The sequence below is a fragment of the Chionomys nivalis genome, chromosome 5, assembly GCF_950005125.1.
Source record: "Chionomys nivalis chromosome 5, mChiNiv1.1, whole genome shotgun sequence".
NCBI lineage: Eukaryota > Metazoa > Chordata > Mammalia > Rodentia > Cricetidae > Chionomys > Chionomys nivalis.
The window spans coordinates 11,909,972-11,936,312 of record NC_080090.1 but is presented as its reverse complement, the minus strand read 5'-3'; the positions used below and the strand labels follow the sequence as shown (position 1 = coordinate 11,936,312).

The following is a 26,341-nucleotide window of genomic DNA, read 5'->3' as shown; positions in this document are numbered from 1 at the left end:
TTTGTGCTACTGAAGCAGCCTCTGAGTGTGCTGCCACCCCTGCTCCAGACTGTCCCCAAGCAGAGTCTGCTTCAGAGTAACACCTCACTGCCAACCTCCCAACAGATACCTTCACTCTGTGTCTCACACTGAGTGTTTCCAAGATGGTGGGTCTAGCACATATTCCTTACCTCTTGATGAACATGTAGTGTCTTAATTTTTTTTTTTTGGTCATGAAGAGCCAAATGCAATTTGGAGAGAAAATGGTTTCTTTTGCTTATTCTTCCATATCATAGTTCCTAATCAAATGCAGTCAGGGCAGGAACTTAAACAGGGCAGGCATGTGGAGCTGCTGCAGAAGCCGTGGAGGGGAGCTGCTTACTGACTCGTTCCTCATGGCTTGCTCAGCCTGCTTTCTTATAGAACCCAGAACCACCAGCCCAGGGATGTACCACCCACAATGGGCTGGGCCCTCCTCCACCAATCACTAGTTAAGAAAAATACTCTACAGACTTGCTGTCAGCCCCATCTTGTGGAGGCATTTTCTCAACTGAGGTTCCCTCCTCTCAGATGACTTTAGCTGTATCAAGTTGATATAAAACTGTCCAGCACATGTAGTGTATAGGTAATGTACGTTTATACACACATGACAACTTTTTTCTTGGCATTTTTTTAGTGTTTGTGTGTTTGGATGTATGTAGGTGCATGTGTATGTGTTTGTGGGAAGTACATGCATAAAAACGTGTGCATGCTTGTGGAGGTCAGAGGTCAACCTTGGGAGTCATTCCTCAGAAAGCCATCCCACCATTTTTTTAAATTAAGTTTTTTTTTTTTTTTTAGTTTATGTGTATGAATGTTTGCCTGCATGTATGTAGTGTATTGTGTATGAGCGCCTTGTGCTTGAGGAAGCCAAAAGAAGACACCAGATACTGTGGAACTGGAATTAAAAACAATCGGTGGACAAAATCAACTTTATTTTTACAGATAAGGTCAGTTGAGGGTCTGGTCCTGCAGAGTCACCTGGGCTCGGGCTCCTGTAACTCTTTTTGATTGTTTTATCTGGTGGCATGAGTCCAACCTGCCGGAAGCATTGAGGACGTTTCTCTCTGTGTTGACACCCCCTTTGCAGAGTGCATGCTGGTTAGAGTCCACTCAGTGGGGAATCCAAGGCTCCCCAGTAAAGAGAACACGTGACTCGTCAGACCTTTAAAGACGTTTTAACAAGTGCTCCCTAGTCCCCTGGAACCTAGCTGGCCTTGGAGGTCAAAGGTCTGTCATGGAACCTGAAACTCCCAGATTTGGCTCGGCTGGCTGGTCACTGAGCTCCAGGGATCTGTCTGCCTCTACACTGGGCTTGCAAGTGCCTGCCATGGGAGAAAGACATCCCTGCTGCCGTGCTTGAGCCACCTTGACTTATGACATTCTTGTATTCCGTGACTACAGAAGTTCATGTAACTATTTTCGTGGTAGAACTTGTCATCTGGGACGGCCTGAACCAGTGTTGCCAGGCAGCACCCATTCATATTTGACTCAGAGTAAACATGAAGCAGAAACTGAGGGGCAAAGAGCCCTCTTGCCAGGGACGATGGATAAGATCTGGGTTTGAAGTGATAAAACATTCTGACATTGGCAAGTGATGGTGGCTGCACACATTTGTAAATACGCTAAAACCTCCTGAATTACACTCTAAATGGACGGATTCCCTGACAGGAGTGGCTGGAGAGGTGGTAAACATGGAGATCTGAGTGTGATCCCCAGCACCCACGTGAAAAGAGGCTCTGTAAACCCAGCCCAGGAGAGGGAGAGTCGAGTAGATCCCTGGGGCTTACCCGCCAGCCAGCCCAGTCTGCTTAGCAAGCCACAGGTCCCATTGAGAGAGCCTGTCTCAAGAAGCAAGGTGGGGCTATCCAGGTGGCTCATGGGTAAAACCACTTGCCATCAAATCTGATGACCTGAGTTCAGTTCCCGGCATCTACAGGGTGGAAGGAGAGAATTTGTTGTGTGAAGTCTTTACTCTTTTGGCTTTTTGGGGGGCCCACTGCCCAGCTCCCAGAGAGGCTTCTTCTTAGTTAGGAATGCCCAGCCTTAGCTTAGCTTGTTTCTTGCCATCTTTTCTTAATTTATCCCAACTACCTTTTGCCTCTGGGCTTTTTCCTTTACTTACTTCTGTATACCTTATGTTCACTCTTCCTCCATGGGTGGCTGGGTGGCTGGGTGGCTGGGTGGCTGGGTGGCTGGTCGGCTGGTCCCCGGTCCTCGGAGTCCTCCTCTCTTTGTTGTCTTGTTGCTCCTTCTCTTCCTCATTTCTCTTTCTATTTATACTCTCTGCCTGCCAGCCCCACCTATCCATGCTTCTGGCTCACCATTTTTTTTTATTGATTTTTATTGAGCTCTACATTTTTCTCTGCTCCCCTCCCTGCCTCTCCCCTCTCCCCTTCTACCCTCTCCCATGATCCCTTCACTCCCAGTTTACTCAGGAGATCTCATCTTTTTCTACTTCCCATGTAGATTAGATCTGTGTATGTCTCTCTTAGGGTCCTCATTGTTGTCTAGGTTCTCTGGGATTGTGATTTGTGGGCTGGTTTTCTTTGCTTTATGTTTAAAAACCACTTATGAGTGAGTACATATGATAATTGTTTCTGTGTCTGGGTTACCTCACTCAAAATGATGTTTTCTAGCTCTATCCATTTGCCTGCAAATTCAAGATGTCATTATTTTTTTCTGCTGCTCCATTGTGTAAATGTACCACATTTTCCTTATCCATTCTTCGGTCGAGGGGCATTTAGGTTGTTTCCAGGTTCTGGCTATGACAAACGATGCTGCTATGAACATAGTTGAGCACATGTCCTTGTGGCATGATTGAGCATCCTTTGGATATATACCCAAAAGTGGTATTACTGGGTCTTGAGGAAGGTTGTTTCCTAATTTTCTGAGAAATTGCCACACTGCCATTCAAAGGGGCTGTACCAGCTTGCATTCCCACCAGCAATGCAGGAGTGTTTCCTTTTCCCTGCATCTTTTCCAGCATAAATTGTCATCAGTGTTTTTGATCTTGGCCGTTCTTACAGGTGTAAGATGGAATCTCAGAGTTGTTTTGATCTGCATTTCTCTGATGACTAAGGATGTTGAGCATTTCCTTAAAGTGCCTTTCAGCCATTTTAGATTCCTCTGTTGAGAGTTCTCTGTTTAGGTCTGTAATCCAGTTTTTTTTTTTTTTTTTTATTGGATTATGTGTTCTTTTGATGACCAATTTCTTGAGTTCTTTGTATTTTTTGGAGATCAGACCTCTGTGTGATGTGGGGTTGGTGAAGATATTTTCCCATTTTGTAGGCTGTCGTTTTGTTTTATTGACTGTGTCCTTTGCTTTACAGAAGCTTTTCAGTTTCAGGAGGTCCCATTAATTGTTTCTCTCTGTGTCTGTGCTACTGGGGTTATATTTAGGAAGTGGTCTCCTGTCTGGCTCACTATTGACCAATTAGCTCTTTGTTGGGACCATCAGGCATTTTAGACAGGCAAAGAATCACAGATTCACAGAGTTAAACAAATGCAGCATAAGCAAGTCACACACCTTAAAATAATATTCTACAACAAAAACTGACTCCTGCAAGATACCCTCTGACCTCCCTGTGCGCACTTAAGCACACACACATACAAATGAATAAATAAATATAAAACAAAATAAAACCAACAAGGATGGTGCATGAGAAAAGACACTCAAGATTGACTTGAGATGGGCATGCATGCACACACACACACATGCACACACACATACAAATGGATAAATATAAAACAAAATAAAACCCCCAAGGATGGTGCATGAGAAAAGACACTCAAGATTTACATGCATGCACACACACGCACATACATGCACACACATACACACATGCACGCACACACACACACAAAATAAAAAATGAGTGAATGAACATGAGGCTCTGTGGTGACCTCCTGGTATTTCTTAATTGGAAGAGAAACTGTGTGGAACTTAGATGTGACATAAGGCTCAGGAGATTCTCATGAATCCTCCATGGAAACACACAGAAAAGAACTGGGGCTCTGTTCCCACCTCCCTTGAGCTTCCCGGGACACCACTGTAGATCATTCACTTGCTTCCAAAGGGAAGGCGACAGTGTGTTCATGCGGCATCCAGGACTTTTCTCCTGTTGTAAGAGGGACACTGCGGAATGGCTTGTGCAGCTGATCAGGCAACCTTCAGATGTCTAAAGGACAAGCACCAACCTCACAGACACCGACAGAGCTGTCACTGCTGACCTCGCAGTCACGTCGGGGGAGTATGTGGCTCCCACAGCAGCCCTGCACCACATGGGAAGCAAGCCCCCCTCAAAGTCAGAGAATACAAGAAAGCCACAAATCATGGGGTTTTCTGGATGTGTTGTTGGGGACATCAGGAAGGCAGGTTATACCAAGTCGCAGGTGCCATTGCTAGCTTTTGGGTTGATGGGAGCCAGTACTCTACTAAATCATTACATCCCCAAGTTTCACTTGATATTTGAAAAATCAGTTAGGTCAGACAAAGAGATGAATAAGCAATAAGTATTTAATGGACTAAGGTGTAGCAAGGCAGTTTGGCTCTGTATCAGCAGCAATCCAAGTCTCCACAATGATGTAGTAGTCAATGGTTCAGTCTTGTAGACTTTAACAAAGACATGGCTTTTGTTCTGGGGACTTCAGTTCCTGTTTTGTAAGACAGAGTACTATCCCATTGTCTGGATCCACTGTAACTTGTCTGCTTGTCGATGGACGTTTGGATTGTTCCCATCTTTTGTCTGTTAAGAGAAGTTCTGTAAGACTGCCTGGATGTCTCTGTGTGGAGATTCTTGCATTTCTCTTGACCAAAGCCTGGAATTTCTGGGACATGGGAAACTCTATGTTTAATTGTTTTCCATTTTAGTTATTGTTTTTCTGTTTTCTTTTCCATGGTAGCTGTGTTGTGGGACATTCTTATGTGCTGTGTATGATGTCTTCACCAACACTCTCTGGATACGGCTTTTGGATTCTGAAGGGTACAGGTTTTGAAAGGACTTGTGAAGGATCCCCCCATCCTCCTAGTTTTTAAGTGAGATGGGTATTTTTCCATGCTTTTTTCTCTGTTGTCTGTGAAAGCATGCCTTGTGTGCTGGTGAGGTGGCTTTATTAGAAAAGGTCCCTGCCACACAAGCCTGATGCCTTGAGTTCAATTCCTGGAGCTCCCAGTGGAGAGAGGACTGGCTCCCAGTGGAGAGAGGACTGGCTCCCAGTGGAGAGAGGACCAGCTCCCAGTGGAGAGAGAATCAGCTCCCAGTGGAGAGAGGACCGGCTCCCACAAGTTCTCTGCCTTTTACGTGTGCACTGTGGCAATACACACATGTGCACACACACACAAACACATGCACATAAACTTTTAAAAAAAGATGTAGCTTGCAGAGAGGTCCCCTTGCCTGTGACAGTAATAAAGGTGATCTCATTTTTAATAAAGGTGGTTACTTTTCCGTTGCCATGATTAAACACCACAGCAAGGCATCTTATAGAAGAAAGAGTTTATTGTTTGGGCTCATGGTTCCGGAGGGTTAGAGTCAGTGATGGTGGGAACAGTATGGAGCAGGTGGCAGACTGCAGGACAGGGAGCTAAGTGCTCATATCTTGAATCACAAACAGAGTGAACTAGAAGTACATAGCTTTTTACTCAAACCTACCCCAGTGACATTCTTCCTCCAGTGAGGCTGCAGCCCTTAACTTTGCCCACACAGGACCAACTAGGGCCTAGGTGCAAATTCCCAAGACGTGGAGGGCAAGAAGGGACTGGAGAAGAAGCAAGACAGACTCAGGAGGCTGCTGTCTTTCGCTGGTATGGCTGACGAGGCCCTGTGCTTTTCAGGAGGACTGGCCCTGGCCCAAGTACTCTTCTTCTATGTGAAATACTTGGTGCTCTTCGGTGTTCCGGCTCTGCTCATGCGCCTGGACGGGCTCACACCGCCACCCCTTCCCCGCTGCGTCAGCACCATGTTCAGCTTTACCGGGATGTGGAGGTCAGTCTCGTGGTTTGTGTAAGTCTTTGGGGTGTGTCCAGTGGGCTTCAGAGAGTTTGGCTACTGTTTCCCCTTCACCAACGTCACATTTGGTACTACACATTCTTTATCCTGCTAAGATGATGGCAGTCTGGGCTTTCTGACCCTCACAGAGTGACCACAAAGCTACGGAGGTAAGTGAGGCAGGACTCACACAGGACTATGATGTCTCATGGCTGTGATAAAATATACCGGTCAAAGCAATTTAAGGGAAAAGGCTTCATTTTGGGTCGCTATTTGAGTGTAAAGACTGACATGGGAGCCCTAGACGTGGGAGCTTGGGAGGCAGTTGGTCACATTGTGGCTGAAGCCAGGAAGCAGAGAGCAGTGAATGCTGGTGCTTCCCTTATTTTCTCCTTTTTATGCAATCCAGGACCCAAACCCGGGGAATGGTACCACCTGCTTTTGGGGTGAGTCGTCCCTCCCCAACTAACCTACCCAAGATGGTGTGCCTGGAGGCTTATCTCCCAGGTGACTCTGGATCTGGTCAAACTGACAATAAACATCATCATAGACATGCTATGGGGTCTTCATCACTCTGCTTTCCTTGAAAAGTGAGTGTGTAAGACACACTGTTGACTATAAATGGGCAGAGTGTAACAGCCCAGGCCAGCGCTCACTGCTGTTTACCCATTTGCAGGTTTTGAAAAACCTGGTCTGGTTATCTCATCTCTTCAGTAACAATAGTAGTGTGATGTGCACATCTGTCTCCAGAAGTTCTTTTGAGGAGGAGGCAAGCCACAGAAGATGCTTCCAGATGCTAACCCTCAACTTTGTGTTGTTCCGTGCAGGGTCCATGCGACAGACTGATGTTTTCTCTGAGTTCTTTAGCTGTTACTGATTTTTGTCCCCCGAACTTATGATTGGCCTGGGATTTTTTGTTCCTAAAGATCCCCAAGTCCCTTATCATTTTTGACGGCTGCTTTCCAGAATGACTTGTTTGCACATAAGTTTTTCTGACCATATCTAGCATGTAGCAAGGGTCGGGATTGCTGTTGCAATTGCAGACCCAGTGGAAGAAGCTCAGGGTAGGCACCAGCTCAACAGGGGGAATCAGTGCCTACTTGAAACTTGGTCTTCCGTTCCCTCACTTGCTTCGTTCCAGTTCTTGCCCTGTTCAGAGTTACTGTTCTGCCTCATTCATCTCTGTAGACCCAAGACGGAGGTTGTAACGGCGTAAACGAATGCAGACAGATTGTAAAAATATATACAGCTTTAATGGGGAAATAGATTTACAGAAGCACCGTTCCTGTGGAGACCAGGAAAGCAGAAGCAAGCACTGCAAGCACTCTTGCCAGATTTATAGGTAAACATTAGCCCGAGGCGAACACGCCCCCTAAGGGGCGGGACTTATCCCTACAGGAGGTAGCTGGAGAACTCAGTGAGTGTTGCCAAACCCCTGCTGCTCTTTGGAGGACACAGGCAGCTTGCAGTGTTGCTTCTCCATAGCCGTGTGGGCACAGGTGGCATAACCTGGGCTTCTGTATGCACGTGTTAGCTGTGTTCTGGCTTGCTTTATGGGGTTGGAGGTTTCCTGTAGCCATAGAAGGGCAGCTCAGCAGCTCCCTTGCATCTCCTTTGTCCTTTCACCAAGCTCCAGGCTGGTCTTTTTAAAGCCAGGGCTGGGGAAGACAGAGGGGCTCTTTTCATGGCTGGATAGTTTTTGTTGAGATGAACCTCACTGGAAGCTGTCATTCTGTGACCTGCTCAGAAAGGTCACTTCCTCAGTCCGTGGTGGGGACAGGGTATGATTTGGGAACATGTCACAAGCATCTGGTGGGAGCCCTGCATGGCTTCTCTGCCTCTCTGTTGTGACCATCTGCTCTAATGTACTTGGGAAGGATTTTTTTTTTTCTGGGGACTTCTGCAGGGTCAGCTGGAGTGGTCACCATGGTGACCAGGACAGTTTCCTTGTCCATAGTTACTAACTCACTGATTGCTATAAGGTGGTTATGTTCCATACAGCAAAACAGATAACTGTCTGTTTTTGTTTTATTTAATCAAATTTAATTTTTAAAATTTTTAAGTGTGTGTATGTTTCTATGTCTGTGTCTGTCTATAGCTATGCATACGTGAGCGTGTATATCTGTGTATCTGTATATAGCTATGCATATGGGCCCCCTTGGAGCCCAGAAGATTCTTGACATTGGATGCAGTGGGGCTGGGGTTACAGTTACTTTGGTCCATCCGATGTGAGTACTAGCAGCTGAATTTGTGTCCTCGTGAAGACTGAAGGGCAGTATACACTATTAACTGATGGACCATCTCTCCTCACCTTACATAAACTACGGAGATGGATAAAACCTATCCGCCATTGTCATGTAACAAATGGTTACTCTGTGGGGCTCCAAAGTGTGAGCCCTTGGCACGACGCGATCCAAAGTTATTTACAAGAGCACTTGATGAAAACATGAATAGATTCTCCTCTAGGACTGATGTAGGCTCCCTTTCTTGCTTCTGCAGCACACAAGACTAGAAGGTTCCTTGCCATTTTAGATTTATTGGTCAAAGCAAGTGTCTGTGTGTCTATGTGAGCTTTTGTGAGTTTGTGTGGTGACCAAGGAGGCCCATGGGCATCAGATGCCCTGGAACTGGAGTCACTGGTGTTTGTGAACTGCCAGGTGTGGGTTCTGGGAACTGAACCTAAATCCTCTGCAAGAGCAGGATGGGCTCTTACTAGCAGCGCTGTCTTTGTTTTGTTCTTGAGACAAGGTGTGTCTGTAAGTCACGGCTGGTTTTGAAATCACGAAATCAGTCTCTTGTTGTAGTAGGAGGCTGCTTGTTTGTGCCCAGCTGCTCAACCCCAAAATAATCGCACAGAAACCATATTATTTGCAATACTGCTTGGCCAATAGCTTAAGCGTATTTCTGGCTAACTCATATCTTAAATTAACCCATCTCGATTAATCTGTGTATTGCCATGAGGCTGTGGCTTACCGAATAAAGTTCAGACATCTGTCTCTGGTGGGGCTACATGACTTCTCCCTGACTCTGCCTCCTTTCTCCCAGCATTCAGTTTAGTTTTTTCCACCTGCTGTAGGCTCAAAGCACTTTCTTTATTATCCAGTGGTATTCACAGCACGCAGAGGGGAAATCCCACATCAGCCCCCAAATGTTAGGATTACCAGTATGCACCACCACACCAGCCCCTCTGTATTTTTAAGTTTCATTCCAGCTTGCTGGATACTTAGAAGAAGTGCTTGTGTCTTTGCACGAGGTGGCCTTTTCAGGTTAAACAGCTGAATTTCAGAATCCACATGAGCCTCTGAGCCGTGATGCCCAGGGGAAAGCTCAGGAGAGGCTTTTTTCAGGAGAATAAAAGTGCTGATTGTCTTTGTGTCATTTGTGACTGTTCCTTCCTCACAGGCAGGTGTTTCAGTGTTGTGTGTGGGAGTGCGTGGATGTCTGGTGTATGTGTGTGCTTGCACAGTATATGTGTCTGTGTAGCGCATGTGAGTGCATATGTACATGTGTGTTCATGAATGTGGAGGCCAGAGGTAAATGTTGGGTGTCTTTCTCAACTGCCCTCCGTCTTCTGAGACAGTCTCCCGCTGAACCTGGAAGGCATTGATTGGCTAAGCTGACTGGTCAGCAAGCTCTGAGGATCTGCCTGCCTCTGGCTCTCCTGCACTAGTGTTGCAGAATCCATGACCACACCCAGCTTTGTTCTGTGGGTTTCATGTTACATTTCTGGTGTGTGGTCTTTTAAGGGAAGGCAAGTTGTGATGCCTAGTATCCAACTTTACACCCATGTCTCTGGGCTGCATATGGGGTGTTGCTGTAGACCAGGAACAGCTCCCTCGTCTTGAGTGTAAGCAGAATTTAGTCAAGAGCGGAGGGGAAGCTGGTGGTGCACATGTTCTGCTGGGCTGTGGCGGAGGGGAGAGGTTTAGAAGTCTCCTGGAGGTTATCGAGTGATTCTCTCAGAACCAATGATGAGACTGTTATTAACACAGCACTTTTCACACCGAACACGAGGCTGGCTGACTGTACCATCTTCCAGTCAGGACCCCGATGCCAGCAGCCTGCTGTGTCATTGGAACCTGAGCTTTGTAGCCTAGAACAGACGACTCTGGCCATCGACAGGGAGATGGTCTTTCTTGACAGGACGGTTTATGTTGGCCTTGAAGAACTGCTGCTCTCTGATGGCCCACATCTACAGTTGGGACCTGCTGGGTCTGTTCACGCTTGTCCCCAGCTTTTCTTTCCACGGATCTTGTCAAAATATTTACAAACGTAGCAAAGCCCCAGGGAGCAGCTCTATTCCCATGGTGTGAGTTTTCCACGGCTATATGGGGCTGAGAAATTGAAATTTCTACGCTTTAATCTCTAGGTTTCATGTTTTAATTTAGAGGAGCTGAGATCTCTAATGAGTATCTTTTGCCAAGAGTCATTAAAGATGGTGTTGCCTGTCTGAGGTTCCAAATTAGCATTCTGATCGTGCCCCTGATTTGATTCCCAGCTATAGAGGTGAAGTGTGCAAAGTGATAGGGTTTCCCACAGTGGCTGGTGAGTTATGGGTCAATTTCCGTTATCTCAAGAATCTCAGGCAGCTTGCCCTCCACACTGCTTGAATTATGATGCTTCCTGGTCTTTGCAGGCAAATTCATGCATCATCCGCTATCCCAGAGGAATCTGGATAGCAGTTGGTGAGGGCTAGACTTTATAGCATGAGTACATCTTTAGGCTGGGAGGAGGAACAGGAGGAGGAGCCCCAGCACTTTCTCTCAGTGGGGCATCAATTGCCCAGACTGGGAGGCCAATAGAAGACTTTAGCTCTCTAGGTAGGGAGCTGGTTCTGCTGTGCAATCAACAGTAAATCCAGTGATGGATGGCTGCCTCTTTGAGCCTTCTGCCTCTGAATGAGGCTTAACCCCAGTCGTAGGGCAGGGTGCCAGGATGCTATGGCCTCCCAGCGTCACTGGTACAGAACAGAGACTAGGTGAACCTAAAGAGGAAAGGGGGAGCAGGCCTTGTTTACAGTGCTCACCCTATCCAGAGGGACCCTGATCCCCAAGAACTTGCTCCTCATCAGCTGTGAGACTCTGGGCCAATCTTCTACATCTAAAGTGAGGATTTGTCCCATAGGACAATGTGATGATTGTTGGAAATGAGATTATAGTAGACCCCTGGGAAGTAATAAGTTTTTACTTTTTTTTTTTTTTTTTTTTTTTTTTTTTTTTTTTTTTTTTTTTTTTTTTTTTTTAGTGGGGGCAGGGTTGCTGGAAGCCTGGCAGAGCCGAAGGTGACCATGAGGTCTACCTGCTACTGGGCCAGGCCTAGGACCAGTGAGTGCCAAAGGGATTGGCTAAGCAAAGACTCCATCCAGTTGGAATCTAGAGCAGCCATGATCCAGCAGAGTGGGGTAAAGTCTCGAGCTCACAGACATCAATGCTCTTGTTCTTCAGCCCAGGCACATGGAAGCGGGATGGCTTCCTACCACATTATGCTACTCACGGGATCTGGCAAGTCGGCAGCCTCCTTCCACCTCGTTTTTCTGAGGCGTTAAGGTGGACTGATAGCAGCTCTTGCTCTGGCGGCTGCTGTGGGGGTTAACGGAGACGACACACTCAGCAATGGACACAGGGCAAACACCAAAAATTAGCTCAGTGTCATTGGTACAGACAGGGTAAAAATTCATACCGTGCCTTTTGCTTTTTTACTTTCTAGTAAAGAAAGCCTGGAAGGGTGAGTGGTTGGAGGTGTGGAAAATGGGTAGGACTGGGCAGAAGACATGGGTTTCAGATGGAAGCCTGTGGCCCCAGGTCTGCCCCAGGCATTGGGGTATTTTTATTACTGAGCACACCTGTAGTGTCCTCTGTGGACTCTGTACATCTTCCTTCATTTACCTAACTCTTCCCTCCTGGTCCCCATTCAGCAGACTCAGTAAATGCATTTTTCTTTCCTCATATTTTAAAAATTATTTAAAAAATTTAAGAGCTATTTTTTTTTATGAACACAAACTTCCATCGATCAAAGTGGAAAGGAAATGTGGAGTGGCCACCGTTCCATTTTGTGTCCTGGTTTGTTTTGCTTCAAGGCTGACCTTTCCATTTTCCTTGTGTGGAAGATTTTTCTGTGTCCAATTGTGGACGGACTCTTTGATAGAAGGCTTCTAGGATAGAAGCAGTGTAGCACAGGTGACACCCGGGCCTCTTCCTATGAAGGGCATTGGTCATCCCTCACTCTTGCTAGTCACCAGAATATGGTGTTGGGGGCACAGGGGTGAGGCCAGGCTGCCTGTGCTTGAGTCCTGGTTGCCTTCGGGAAATCCATGCTGGAGCGATGCACGTGGAATGTCACACTCACAAGTGCATGTGTTTGAATACTTGGTCCCTGGTGGATGTGATGTTTGGGGAGTTTGTTGAACCTTCAGGAGGTGGGACCTCACTGGAAGAGGCAGGTCACTGGGGGCTGTCCTTCAGGTTTAAAGCTGACCTTGCTTCCTGTGTGGTTCTGACTCTTGATCTGCTGGGAGAGCAAACCCCCCCCCCCATGTTCCTGCTGCTGCAGACATGAGCTGTTCCCTCATCACTCTTTCTTGCCAGGATGGAGTCCAGCTTCTCCAACTGCATGAGCTCAAACAAACCTCTCTTCCCCCACGTTTCTTCTTGTCAAGTATTTACTTTGTCACAATGATGAGAAAAATGATGAATTCAGTAGACAATCATGGTTTTCTAAAATTCTGCCCATTGTAATTTAAGAGCAAAGATTCCAGTGTTTTGAACTAGTGTGTAACTGGTCTTTCTCTGTGCACTGTGAGCCACACCTGAAGGATGTTACACACATCATACATGACCACCATGGGTTCTCAGCCTTCCTCACCTCCTGGTGTTTAACTGGTCTTTCTCTGTGCACTGTGAGCCACACCTGAAGGATGTTACACACATCATACATGACCACCATGGGTTCTCAGTCTTCCTCACCTCCTGATGTGTAACTGGTCTTTCTCTGTGCACTGTGAGACACACCTGAAGGATGTTACACACATCATGCATGACCACCATGGGTTCTCAGCCTTCCTCACCTCCTAATTTTCTTCGTCAGGTGTTCTATGTGGTTTGTCAAAATATTATGTCTACTTTCAATTTTATTGAGAACGAATGCACCTGAGAGGATCTGGGAGGAGGAGTGTATACACCTGCCTTAATTATAGTCATCATTTCACCAGACACTGCTCTGCCATAGATAGCAGATGAGGGAGGAAGTTGCCAGCTTGAAGGGAGAAAAGACTTTCCATTCAGACTTTGATGCAAGAGGAGTCTGACAGCTGCTTGTCTTCAGGGTTGGAGTTTTTCTAAGGGAAGTGCTGAGAAAAAAAGTCTAACTCTCTTACACATTAAGTTGAGGAAACAGGATGCAGTGTTTGGAGTAAAGCTCTTCTAGAACATACTGTGGAAGCATTCAGATTCTAGCGATGATAACAGAGCAGCTATAAATATGTAGCTGGCGTTCTGTGAGATGGTCATGTAAGTGCTTTCAACTGTGTTGAGTGTGAGCCTGACATAGGATGTGGGTACCAACTCCCTAGAAACTCATTGTGGAAGTGGCAGAGAAGGGTTCCGTTGGCAGAGAGTTGGTCTGTAGACACCAAAGACTAGGAGGAAGGAGCTGCCTCATTAGTTCAAGTCACTGACTGGGTGGTGGTGAGAGCTGTTGAGGGCTTCCCCCGTTATGTTAGAGACAGAGATCTAGAGACTTCTCTGATGCCCACACAGAGATGACTTTTCCCCCATGGGTGTCTCCCTCTACACCCCTCTTAGCCTTTCCACCCCTTTGTCACACTCTGCCCACATCCGCTCCCCAGTTCTGTGTTGTAGAAAAGCCTTCAGCAGGTTGGCATCTCAGAGGCCAAAGCCAGAAGTAAACATTCTCCTGTGGTGGCATTTCAATTGTATTTTAAATAAATAAAGACCGCCTGAAGATCTGTGAGAAAAACAGTCCCACTGGTCAGCCTCACAGACCAGGTTATGGTAACACACACCTTTAATCTCAGTAGCCACAATGACACACACCTTTAATCCCATAGCCACACTTGTTGCCATAGAAATTGGGTGGTGCACACCTTTAATCCCAGTGGTGCACACCTTTAATCCCAGCTCTAGAGAGGAATATAAGACAGGAGGAGATAGCTCTCAGAGACAGTCTCATTCTGCGTTTTCTGGAGGCGGGATCAACATTTCAGACTGAGGTCAAGGTAAAAGCCAGTGGCTGGCTGTTTTGCTTTTCAGATCTTCAGGTTGAACCCCAATTTCTGACCCTGAGCTTTTATTAACCGTGTATCATTCTGCTTTTAGGTTTGCGTCTCTCCCTGTGTAGTAACCTCTCCTTCAGGATATTAGGGGTTAGCAGAGGGCGGGCAGGGAAAGATAGCTGGATAATTTCATCTTCTTCAGTGTCATTTCTGTTCCACGGCCGCTGTGGACAAGGGGCATCTTTCTGTTGTGGCACACTCCTTAGGAAAGGAGCCGTGTGTCTCAGCTTTCATAAGTAGAATGAATTTTCTTTTTGTAATGATAAGAAAAGTACTTAAGATTGGACCTGGATTTGATTCTGAATTTGTGAGCTCTAGGCCATGACTAGGAACTAGGGATCGCTAAGATACAAAATGAGTGATTTCAATTTAAAAAATCCCCATTAGAATGAGCTCATTTATTCTGTGTAATAGTCTTATCAATAAGGACGAAGATATCATCAAAGGCTGTGTCACATATTCCAGGTCTTACCATTGCTAAGAAAGACTTTTGTTGAATCACGGCTTTCCTCAGAGATGAAAATTCATGCATTCTACATCACTGTGGGTGATTATATTGCCTTTTTCTGTTATACCATGAATAAGTACAAGATTCTTTTTATTTATTTATGTTGTTTTTATTTACACGTATGTGTGTATGTCTGTGTGAGTGTACGTCACATACACGCAGGCACCTGCAGAGGTCAGAAGAGCACATGGGATTCCCTAGTTGTGAGGTTTTAGGAGGCGTGGGGACTGAACACAGATCCTCTGCAAGAGCAGTGTGCGTGTTCGCTCTCAACTTTTTTTTTTTTTTTTTTTTTTTTTTTTTTTTTGATTTTTCGAGACAGGGTTTCTCCGTAGCTTTTTGGTTCCTGTCCTGGAACTAGCTCTTGTAGACCAGGCTGGCCTCGAACTCATAGAGATCCGCCTGTCTCTGCCTCCCGAGTGCTGGGATTAAAGGCGTGTGCCACCACCACCCGGCTCGCTCTCAACTTCTGAGCCATCTCTCCAGCCCCAAAAGCTCTCGTTGGCGCCATCTTTTTGAGTCCTTAGACTGCTGATTGGTTTGGCTTTGCTGTGCTTGCTTGTGTTGCTATTTCAGGCCCACTTGCAACTTGCCATCTTCATTCCAACAACCCATGTGCATAGGGGTTAGTGTTACAGTCCTGAATATGAGCAGGGCTCTCTGAGCCTGTCCAATTGCTCCCCAGAGATCAATGTTAATACTTTGTCTTTATGAAGAACTCTAAACTGTAACCCATGGTGTAAGATTGAACGGAGTCTCTGATTGTTGTCCCTAGAAGTGTTGTTTATTTCTTGCCATGGTGTGCAGCGTGGCATGGTGTGTAGCGTGGCATGCCTGGCATGGTGTGCAGCGTGGCATTGTATGCAGTGTGGCATGGTGTGCAGCGTGGCATGCCCCAGAAGTTTTGAGGTGAACATTCAGAGGTTTTCAGGTTTTCAGGCGCTCACTCCATCTATCATTGTTTCGTGCTCTGTTTAAAGACACCTTGCTGATGCATGATTTTGCCTCACTAACACTGAACTCATGCCCAGCGGCACTGGAACTCGGGCCTGAGGGAAATGGGGGAACACTGACACCAGTTTTTCTCAGATAAGATGTTCCATGGCTTTCTCATGCTTAGGACACCACACAGTACTTCCTGTGACATGCTTAAGGAGACAGTGATGTCATCTCCCAGAACACACCAAAATGTGGCAGTGTAGATGGGATGTCAGTGTGGAGTGCACCAACAGCATAGCGAGCCCTTTCCTTCTAACAGGTCCAGAGACTCGCAGTTCTGGCCTCTGAGCTTGAGTAACTGCACAGATGTTCATCTGGAGCTCTCATGGGTTTTATTGATCAGATAAACCCACAAGTACAGGGACCTGGGATAATGAGCATGGATTCTCAAGGGGTGAGGCTAGGCCTCACCAAGAAGTTTAGTTACATGCAGTGCAGACCTGAAGGAAGATGTGAGACACACGTGACTAGCTGGGGAGGTGTTGCAGGAAGAGGGTGCAGCCCATGAAAAGGTCCGGGGTCAGATGCACATCAAAGAGAACAAGGAAGAGCAAGTGAGACCAGGGCAAGTGAGAGCAAGAGAGGGACAGGGGATGGGATGAGAGTGGCCTCAGATGCCACTGTGTATCCTTTGTCTCCACATCTCAGATGGAGACTATGGGAGGGAGCTGAGCTTCCAGAAGCAAGGGTGCTGTGTGGAAGCACAGACCCAGTGCCTGGCCCACATGAGTCCTCCCACCACACAGAGAAATACTGGGCTGTGCATCTGATATCTCAGGACTGCTCTGAGTCAGCAAGGAAAGCTGAACTCTGGGGCTGTGGTATGCAAGTGCCTCTGGTGGCTGAGGGTGGCTCTAGGGATCCACGAGATGGTTCAGTGGGTAAAGACACTTGCCCCTGAGTCTAATGTCCCTAAAATCCCTTCCCAAGGAGAGACATAAGTCATATCCGCCCCTTCTTCTAAGGTCCCAGTGTCAAACACAATTGCTATTCGACTGAAGGTCACTCTGAAGAATCAAAGAGCTCTATTGGGCATAGGTGGAGGGCTACTTAAAGGGGTGTGGGTACTGCTCCTCTAACAGATGTGTCCAGAAAGCCCTACTCAAAAGGAACAGGATGTCCCTGTAGCCACAGAGATGGACTCTCCTCCCTCTAACCCTGACTGATCCCCAGTGCATATTACTGGTTAGTAGATGCAGTTGGGTACTCTACAGCGAGGTGGAGGTTCGGGGTGATGGGGTCAAGTGATGTGGGAGAGACATACATCATCAACAAGCCCAACAGGGATGATCTTTGTGAGGCGGGCACGGCTACATGCATGAAGATGACAGCCAGACGGGACACCTGAGGACCCGAGCTCAGGTCCCAGCTCTCACGTGATGGAAGGAGAGCATTGACTCCCGCATGTTGTCTTCTGATCTTTACATACTTTACATACCACAACACTTGCCCACACCCAAACATGTCTGTTTAAAAGGGTTGAAGATGGGCTCCAGATTAGGGTGAACTACTCAAAGCATTCATTTCTAGAAAGCTGGACTGTGTCATGAGGCATGACCATTTAAATGATCCCAAGCCTAGGGTGCTGCAATGAGGTGATGCTCACTCATGGCTTTCCTGGGTGAAAGGCACATGGGGTCCTTTATAGAGTTCCCTTTTTCTTACAGTCTGGTCCAGTCCTAAGACTGCTCATCCTCTCATCCCCCTTTCGTGGGAAGAAGGTGGCCAGACAGCTCTGCTGCACAGAGGTGTTTGCATCTGACGCTGAGTTTGGAAGGGATTCAGGTTCTGCCCCAGAGCATCCTCAATGAATTCAGAAAGCACTTCAGACCATGCGTTATTAAAGGCGTGTGCAGAAGCCGCGCCTGTACAGTGCGAACTTATTAGCATTTCAAACCGATGCCTCTTTTAGATTTAATTAGATTTCAGGCTTCAGTCGATTTATTAAATGAATTTCTCACCGCTTAAAAGGTGTCATACGCTCATGGCAGCAGCTTTTGCTCAGTCCCTTCTGTCCTCATCCACTCAGGCAGATCTTGGCTTCTGTCTAATTCAAAGCCAGAGGTTGTTTTCCAAAACTACCACGTAGAGTAAATACAACCTCTTTAGTGCCTGTGGATGCTGGGGTCATTGGCAGTTTAACTGCCTTGTCCACCCTGTATGTCTGGTGGGTTTACCAGCAATAGAAGTTGCTATTGTGTAACAATAGCCACCTTCTGGTTGGGAACTTTGTGTATGTGAATCTGTGTATAGTTATTTTGGCACAAAACCCAAAGGCCTTTATGTCTACTGTTGAGAAGGGTGTTGGGCTATTTAGACAGTGGGCAAACAAATGTAATGACTCAAGCCTTGTTGGTGACTCATGAGCTGGAAAGTAGGCTGCCGACCGTGTCCACTTAATCATGCTCCCGGTTTGTTTAGGAGAGCAGAGTGAGTGACTGGTGCATCCTGACCCTGATTCTACCACGGCCAGTGTCTGTGAAAACGCAAAAAGGAGCTCTGACCTCACAGAGAAAGACATGGTTTATTCTAGAACCAAATATGAATGTCCAAGGCCAGGGAAAAGAGATTCAGCTTTCTCCCAAGGGATATGGTCCAAGGAGAGCAATTTTGTAACATTTTAGTAGAAACAGAACAAAGAAAGCTATCAACCAATAGTTCTCAGATACAGCAGTCAGACGCCGGCTTTAGTAAAGAGGGGAAATATCTGCTATGGTCTCAGGTCCTTTCTGAGGACACATTTAGCCTTGGAGTTGATGGGAGCTGGTGTGACAGTCACAAGGTCATTAAGTCACACAGAGAGGAGGTCACTGACTATTCAAGAACACAAGATAGCCCAAGAACATTTTTAATGTGTGCGTGCGTGTGGACACACACAAACCCCCACACACTCTTGGTGAAGAAGCATGGCCCAGTGATGACATAGGGCTGTGACTGGTTAATGGGCTCATCTTTGATGGGAGACTGGTTTTGTTCATTTTTGCAAGGCTCACTGTGAGGAAGATTTGGTGGAGGTGGGTGATTTTCTACCTGTAGATTGTTCATTGAGGAGTGATAAGCTATTAGTCACTTAGAACTCATCTTTCTCGGAGGGAACTAGACTTACACAGGATTGGAACTTTAGGGTCTCTTATCTGGTCTTATCTGGAAGGCTTCTATGCCCTCTGTCTTCTACAGTGTTGAGACGTTTAGCTCTTAGGTCTGGAGAGGTGGCTTAGCAGTTAGGAGTGCTTATCTCTCCATCAGAGAACCCGAGCATGTGTTTCAATACGCACATCAAATGTTTTGCAAATGCCTGTAACTCCAGAACCTACATGCATGCATGCATATTCTCTTTCTCTCTTAAAAGATAGAATTTAGCTCTTCTTTAGAGGCCGTGTATTTAGACGGCGCATCTGAACAGAGATATATCTGAAGAAGTTGTATGACTTTGCCTGGGAATATGTGAATGGAAGGGCTTCTTACAGGAGCATGGGCTCTTCAAACACGACTGTATCACTAAAAAGCCCTCCCCAACATGGGAGATGACCATGGAAGCTGCATCTCCCCAACTCTGTATGTAAGTCACAGGCAGCTTGGCAGGTTGCAGAGTCCCCTCTCTTCCCAGCAGTCCTTGCTGTCTATATAACCCTGAAGAAAGAGAGCCTGTGCATCTGGTAAGTTTCAGGAACTCTGAGACTTGTGGGTCATTTATCTATGAGTCTTGAGGATCTTTCCTCAGGGATGGAACTGTTTCAATTCAGAAGTTATCACATATAAGAAAAGTGTGTCTTTTTTAGGGTATTAGACTGGAGACACCCCCTTTCCTGTCCTTACTGGTGTATTAATTTTCATTATCTAGAAAAGCTATGGTCTAATTTGTCATACTTTCTTTTTTGTTTCCCTCCCTCCCGCTTTACAACTAAAAAGAAGGCTATAGGAGACACTTAGAAGCCATGCTACAGGATGTTGACATCCAGCTTTGGCCCTTGCCTTGGTACTTGGGGTTCTGTGGTAAGCAAGGCCTCCCACACCCCATATTCTTCATTATTTATCTGTATGACGTACTTCATGTCTTCTAGTGGTTTTTAATTCATTACTCCTCTAAGGTTTTGGCACTCAAATTGTCCTCTCTTGGCCGGCGATCCCGTATACTGACTTCTGTGGACAAGCACCAAAATTTTCCTTTGTACAAATCTTGAGCTACCAATTACCCTACTTTGTTTTCTTTTGAAAGATTTGGGTCTTGGGATGTTTGTGTGCAGAGCAGAAATATAAGATACAATGTAACCATGAGGATTCGGAATCTCTGCTCCTCATTGAGCCCAAATCTGAGTTTGAGTGTCTTGGCTCAAGTTGAACAGTAACTGGAAGAGAGAGGGGAAAGAGGAAGGGAGAAAGAGGGGAGGGAGGGAGGAGAGAGTGAGGAGAGAGAGAGAGAGAGAGAAGAATAGGTGCCTATGGATGTGAAGGGAGGAAGAGTGAAGTGGGTAGACCTTCTCCTATGCACATGTGGGCTGGCACTCACGTCAGGACAGAGAACATGCTTGTAGACCAGGCTTTTGACATCAAAATTCCTCCTTCTAGGACACACAGCACCAAATTCTGAAACCTGGCCCCTCCAAGGCAGACCCTCTCCTCTGCTAGCGCAGGCTGATAGACGTATTCTCTGCCCCACCCTGGTCAGAGTTTTGTTTCTTTTGCTGACATTTAGTAGCAGGGCCCCAGAGCTGACTGTGAACTTCCAGCAAAAGCCTAGGGCCACTTGGGTCACAGGCTCTCCAGCTGCAAGTTCTCCGTGGTCTTCTGTTCTGAAAAGGCATTTGGTAGATACCTCGTGGGGCCTCAGTTTCCTCTATGCTGAAAGAGGGAATGGAATTTAATATCCTTAAGATTTTCTTCAGTTTAAACTTCTATAAAGGTGAAACGGAAGTGGGGATTTTAAGTTCTTGAATTAGTGATCTCCCAGATTTGTCCTGACCTGTGATGGTCCCGGTTAGTGATCAGCAGGATCTGGGTTCCTTCAGGAGACAAGCCCGTGGGCATGCCTGTGAGAGTTTATCTAGATCAGGTTAACTGAGGTGGAAAGACATTCCTTAACTGTCAGTGGTACCATCCCCTGGGCTGGAGCCCTGGACTGGATACAAGGGAGAAAGCCAGGTAACCCGAATGCTCACTGTTCTTTGCTTCCTGGCTGTGACAGCCACTTTAAGCTCCTGTCATGAACTTGAAATGCAAACCCAAATAATCCTTCTGTCCTTAAATTAAAATAAGATTAAATTAAGTTGCTTTTATTGGGTGTTTTGTCACAGCGGTAGGACAAGTAATGAATTCCCCAGCAACGCTGAGGGTTTTGTTCTGCGTCCCACTAAGTAGTCAGTTTTCATTTTTTTTTTAAATTTAATAATTTTTTAGCCCCCTAAATTATTCCTAATTGATTGAAGTATAATCGGGGCTTTAATTAATATGCTTGCTATCATGTAGTGACATGCAGATACCATTAAGGAGACGGGCTCGCAAATCTTCTGTTAATGGGATATTTTGAATCCTTCCCACGAGTACATTAGGCAACTGCTCACTCATGATGGAGACACTCCAGGCAGCAGCTCGTTCCTCTGCTCAGCAGGAAGGATTGTTCTGCGGAAACTCAAAGAGTGCATAATTAAGTATTGGAGTTGTTATTAGAGAGGGGTGTCTGCTCAGTACCCCGATATCTGTGGCTCTGGGTTCTTGCCTACCAGATAAGGTCAGGGCTGAGCAAGCATGTGTCCACTGGAGTTCACATGGACTGTGCTGGTGTGCGCGCATGTAGAGAGAGAGAAGATAGATAAGAGAGAGAGGGGGAGAGAGAGAGAGAGGGAGAGAGAGAGAGAGAGAGAGAGAGAGAGAGCAAGCAAGCAGTGTGCTCCTTGTACCTCAGGCAGGGAGTGGTGGAGTGGTGCCCAGAATTTACACTTAGTGCTTAAGTACTTTTTGAAGCTTTGTCCACTGAGAGAGTCAAGGGCCTCTGAACAAGCTAGGATCAGAGACACACCTCTAAGACCTTGCTGCAGGCTGAGATCAAGTCTCTTGGTCGCCTTGGTTGACAGGAAACAGGCAGACTCCCACGCCTACCTCCAGTCCCTGAACCATGCCCATATTGTTCACCTGAAGGAAATCTCGATTTGCTGATTATTCCATGGCTTTGAAAGCTACATCTGCTCTCTTCAACAAGGAGGAGGCAGCTTGGCTCTGAAGAGTGTGGAAAACAGGGTAATGAGGTCCCCAGTCTCTCTCAACTCAGAGCCTTTCACCTGCTAGCCTTCATATCTGTCATTGTCATGCAAGTTCTCAAAGTTCACGCTTTAGAATTCCAGATATTAGTGAGAGGGACCGAGAGCAGGAGAGGCTGGAAGGCACAGGGACAGCTGAGTGCACACCTGTGGGACAGTAGGAAGCAGTAGACTCAGCAGAGACCTTGTCGGCAACAGGAAATCCACATTAGGAAGAAGAACAAATAAAGAGGTTCAGTGCTGCCTGTTCCCAGTGTCCATCTTGGGGGAGTCTTGACATGAGATAGTAAGGGTAAAGGTATAACTCAGGAGTTCAGTCAAGGTGTGGTCCCATCCATCATTGATCCACAGTTATTTCAGCTCTTGTCTTTCCTGCAAGATGGTCTGACAGCTCCTAGGGACATTCCAGTCCATTCCAGTCCATTGGAGATTAATTGTCTCAATAGCCTGATGGTCGAAAGCAAGGGTGTGTTTTTTTAGACCACACCATGTTCTCTCCTGCTAGGACAGTTGCAGCTCCAGGTCCTGAAGGGAGCTCAGCTTGCTGCAAGCCCATTTTAGTAACAGATTAACTCCAAGGAGTTCCTGAGGGATCTGAGATCTGGTCACCAGGTCTGTGAGTTTTGGAACCAGATGAGACTTCCCATCTGAGTCTCAGCTAACCAGGCTCTGTACCATCGGCTCATAGCCACCAGGCTTGGAATGAGGGTCCAGGGATAGCTTAGCCCAGTGGTTTTCAACTTTCCTAATACTGCAACCCTTTAATACAGTTCCTCATGTTGTAGTGGCCCCCAACCATGAAATGGTTTTTGTTGCTACTTCATAACTGTAATTTAGCTACTGCTGTGAATTGTAATATAAATATCTGATATGCAGGGTATCTAGTATTCAACCATCACGTGAAAGGGTCATTGCAACCCAAAGGGGTCATGACCCACAGGTTGAGAACCACTTGTTAAATCAGGGCTCATTTCAAAATATTTCTGAGTGTCTCAGGGGACCCTTGGCCTCCAGCAGCTAGAAACCGTGAGTACAGCCCTGGATGAGAGCACGGGCCTGCTGATTTCTTTGGACACCTCCACCTGCAGTTGCCTTTCTTAGACTTGGCTCCTGGGAGACGTCTCAAGGGGAGGGCTGTGCAGACCAGAAAGCTGAAACACAAAGCTAGCCCAGGAATCATCATGTTTGCTCGAGAAGTGGCTTTGGCCGAATCAAACCCCGGAGGAAACTTCCTAGGCTTGCAATCCCTGTGCATCCTCAGGCAAAACCCCATAAGGAGACTATTACTTACAAATAATGGTCTCGAGGGCAGCGAATGTGACCCTGTGGCCTGCTGGTACCATTGTACTGGAACTTCAAATTGAGGTCAGCTGGCGTTTGACCTGAGTGCCGTGTCTTAATTTCTGTCAAGTGTAAGCTCAGTATAGGAGAAGACTGTGATTAACTTCCCCTAAGAAAAGTGTTCCAGCACAGAGACTTTTACTTTCAATTTAGAAAGAAAACATTTAAAATATGAAATTGAAAAAAAAAGTGTGGCTTTTTTAAATACCAGGAGACAAAAATAGCATATCCCAAGGAGCAGAGGAGCAAGGTGGAAAGCAGCAGAGGTGTGCTTAAGTTTCTCATCGTGTGGCGGAGTCTTAGAACCTTCGAGGAGAAGCCATATTTGTTTGTACACACACACACACACACACACACACACACACACATGGTCCTTCACTGAAGAGGATGGTGATTTCTTTATGCATCATTAAGTGCTGTTACCGTAGTAGGATCTGCTGGGGTGGAGCAGTATTCCTACACATCAAGCCAGCTTTGAGGCTGGTGCTCCTGGTATTTACAATCCATACAAATTACAGTGTGTGTGTGTGTGTGTGTGTGTGTGTGTGTGTGCGTGTGTGCGTGTGTGCGTGCGTGTGCGTGTGTGTGCGCGCGCATGCGCATGTGTGTGTGCGCGCACGCGCATTTTAAGAAGACCTGGTAAGTGTGGCATCTGCAGGGCAGACTGAAGAGCTAGGGAAGAGCGGATGCGATTTTGAGTCTGAACTTAGTTTTGGAGAGAAAATTCCTTTCTCTCTGGGTCCTCTGTGCCATTAAGGTCTTCAACTGATTGACTGAGTTCTGCCTCACAATGATGTTTTATCCAAAGTCCATTGTTCTAGATGTTAACCATGATTTTATTTTATTTTTTTATTTTTTTTTTTTGGTTTTTCGAGACAGGGTTTCTCTGTGGTTTTGGAGCCTGTCCTGGAACTAGCTCTTGTAGACCAGGCTGGTCTCGAACTCACAGAGATCCGCCTGCCTCTGCCTCCCAAGTGCTGGGATTAAAGGCGTGCGCCACCACCGCCCGGCTAACCATGATTTTAAAATGTCTTTGTGGTACCCTCCAAGCTGGTGCTTCACCCAAATAACCGGTTCCAAGACCTAGCCAAGTTGCGGTATAGAACTAACCATACAGATCTGGAATATGAGAGTAAGGTCTATGGTTGCCTACAGAGAATACTTCCAGCCTTGAGTGTGGGGGCTGAGCACAGCACAGGAGTCTGATGTGCTCACAGGAGTCCCAAGGAGCCTGTTGCTGTGGCCACCTTCTACTATGGCCCGTCCGAAGGAACCACTTTCCATCTACTGCCCACATTTAACTTGTCTGTTCTTTGTGTCACTGGCTCACATGCTTTTCTTTTTTCTGCTCCTTTATCCATTCAGGTTGGTATCATCTAAGTATGTTCTCTTTACTGGTTATCCACAAAAACAGACACTTGGAATTCAGAGTGACCCTTCAGGTGTGCGCAGGGCCCCTTTGTTCTGTCCCGCTGTGTCCTGCTGCCTGGCTAGCTTATACCTGCAATAACCACACAGAAATTGTATTAATTAAATCACTGTCTGGCCCATTATCTCTAGCCCCTTATTGGCTAACTCTCACATATTAGTTTAACCCATCTCCATTAACGTGTATCGCCACTTGACTGTGGCTTACCGGCATGGGTCTAACCAGCTCGGGCAGGAGAACCATGGCATCTGCTACACTGCCCTTCTTCCCAGCATTCAGTTCAGTCTACTCCACCTATCTAAGTTCTGCCCTCTCAAAAGGCCAAGGCAGTTTCTTTATTCAACCAATGAAAGCAACAAAAATACAGAAGGACCTCCTACACCAGTGTGATCATGTCAGACAAGGCCAGCCTCCTTTGAAGGATCAGCACAGCTAGTTCCCCCTTGAGCTCTCGAATGGCCCAAGTCCAGATCTGAACCTCTTCTGGCTGTGAGCCCTTGCACACAGAGCTCTTGAGCCAAGGATGAGGACTTAGGGTGCTCCTCTGAGTGAAGCGGGGAGACATTGTAGGGTTTTAGTAGGAGAGTGGAGGATCATGGGGTTTTAGAGATCATTTTGACTTCATTGAAAATGCCTTGCCAAGAGCAGAAAGAGCCATCAAAGTTCAGATGCTGGGAAGCCAGCAGTCTGAATTTAGTTCTTAGGTAGACCTTATAGTTTTGTTTTGTTTTGGCGAGTCCAATGTGAGGGTTAGGGAGCCATGGGTACCATTGGCCTGAGTGTCTGCAGGTTGTAGCTGTTATCACCTGGGATGGGGAAGGCCATGGGAGGGGCAAAACCAAGGGGAGAGGAGGCATTTCTTTCGGGGTGTATTAAGTATTCGGTGGCTCCTGGACACCTAAGAAGAGGTGCACAGGAAGGCAAAGACCCTGGAGGCCAGGAAGGAGCCTGTGTTGAAGTCTTACCACACAGACAGTGGTGGGAGATTGCTGAGGGGATGTGTGCCGAGGACTGAGACCTCTGCTCTCCGAGCCAGGCAAGACTCAGTAAGGTACCAAGGGTGTGCTAGGGATGGCGGAGCCAGCCAGGAGATCATGGTGTACCGGTGACTAAGTGAAAATCAGTGTTTGTGAACAGATTACAGTATATAAACATGCAGCATTTAACATAAAGATACATAATAATATTTAGTGTACTGATACTTTCTTATTTGTTTCAGCTGTCGACATCTATTAGCTGTTTCTTCCTATGTAACAAATACATGTGCACATACACAACAGATACACACTGAACATTTTTATGACAGATTGTATCTGGGGCAATGCAGTGAACGTGACTTAAATGTGTCAGGAATCAGAAGGCCTGGGTACTGGCTGAGTGCTGGTCTGAGTGCCGGCTGAGTGCCGGCTGACTGCTGGCTGACTGCTGGTCTGAGTGCTGGTCTGAATGCTGGCTGAGTGTTAACTGAGTGCTGATCTGAGTGCTGGCCGAGTGCTGGTCTGAATGCTGACTGAG

The 26,341-nt window shown here is 46.6% G+C and overlaps 1 protein-coding gene across 1 annotated transcript in view; it reads left to right on the top strand.

Annotated features, from left to right (window-relative positions):
• The window catches only part of Hhat (hedgehog acyltransferase), a 233,252-nt gene that overhangs the window by 66,366 nt on the left and 140,545 nt on the right, over positions 1 to 26,341 (top strand). The window contains exon 8 of the mRNA XM_057770209.1: positions 5,855 to 6,005. Coding sequence (XP_057626192.1) covers positions 5,855 to 6,005 — 151 coding nt within the window. The remainder of the gene's footprint in view (positions 1 to 5,854; positions 6,006 to 26,341) is intronic.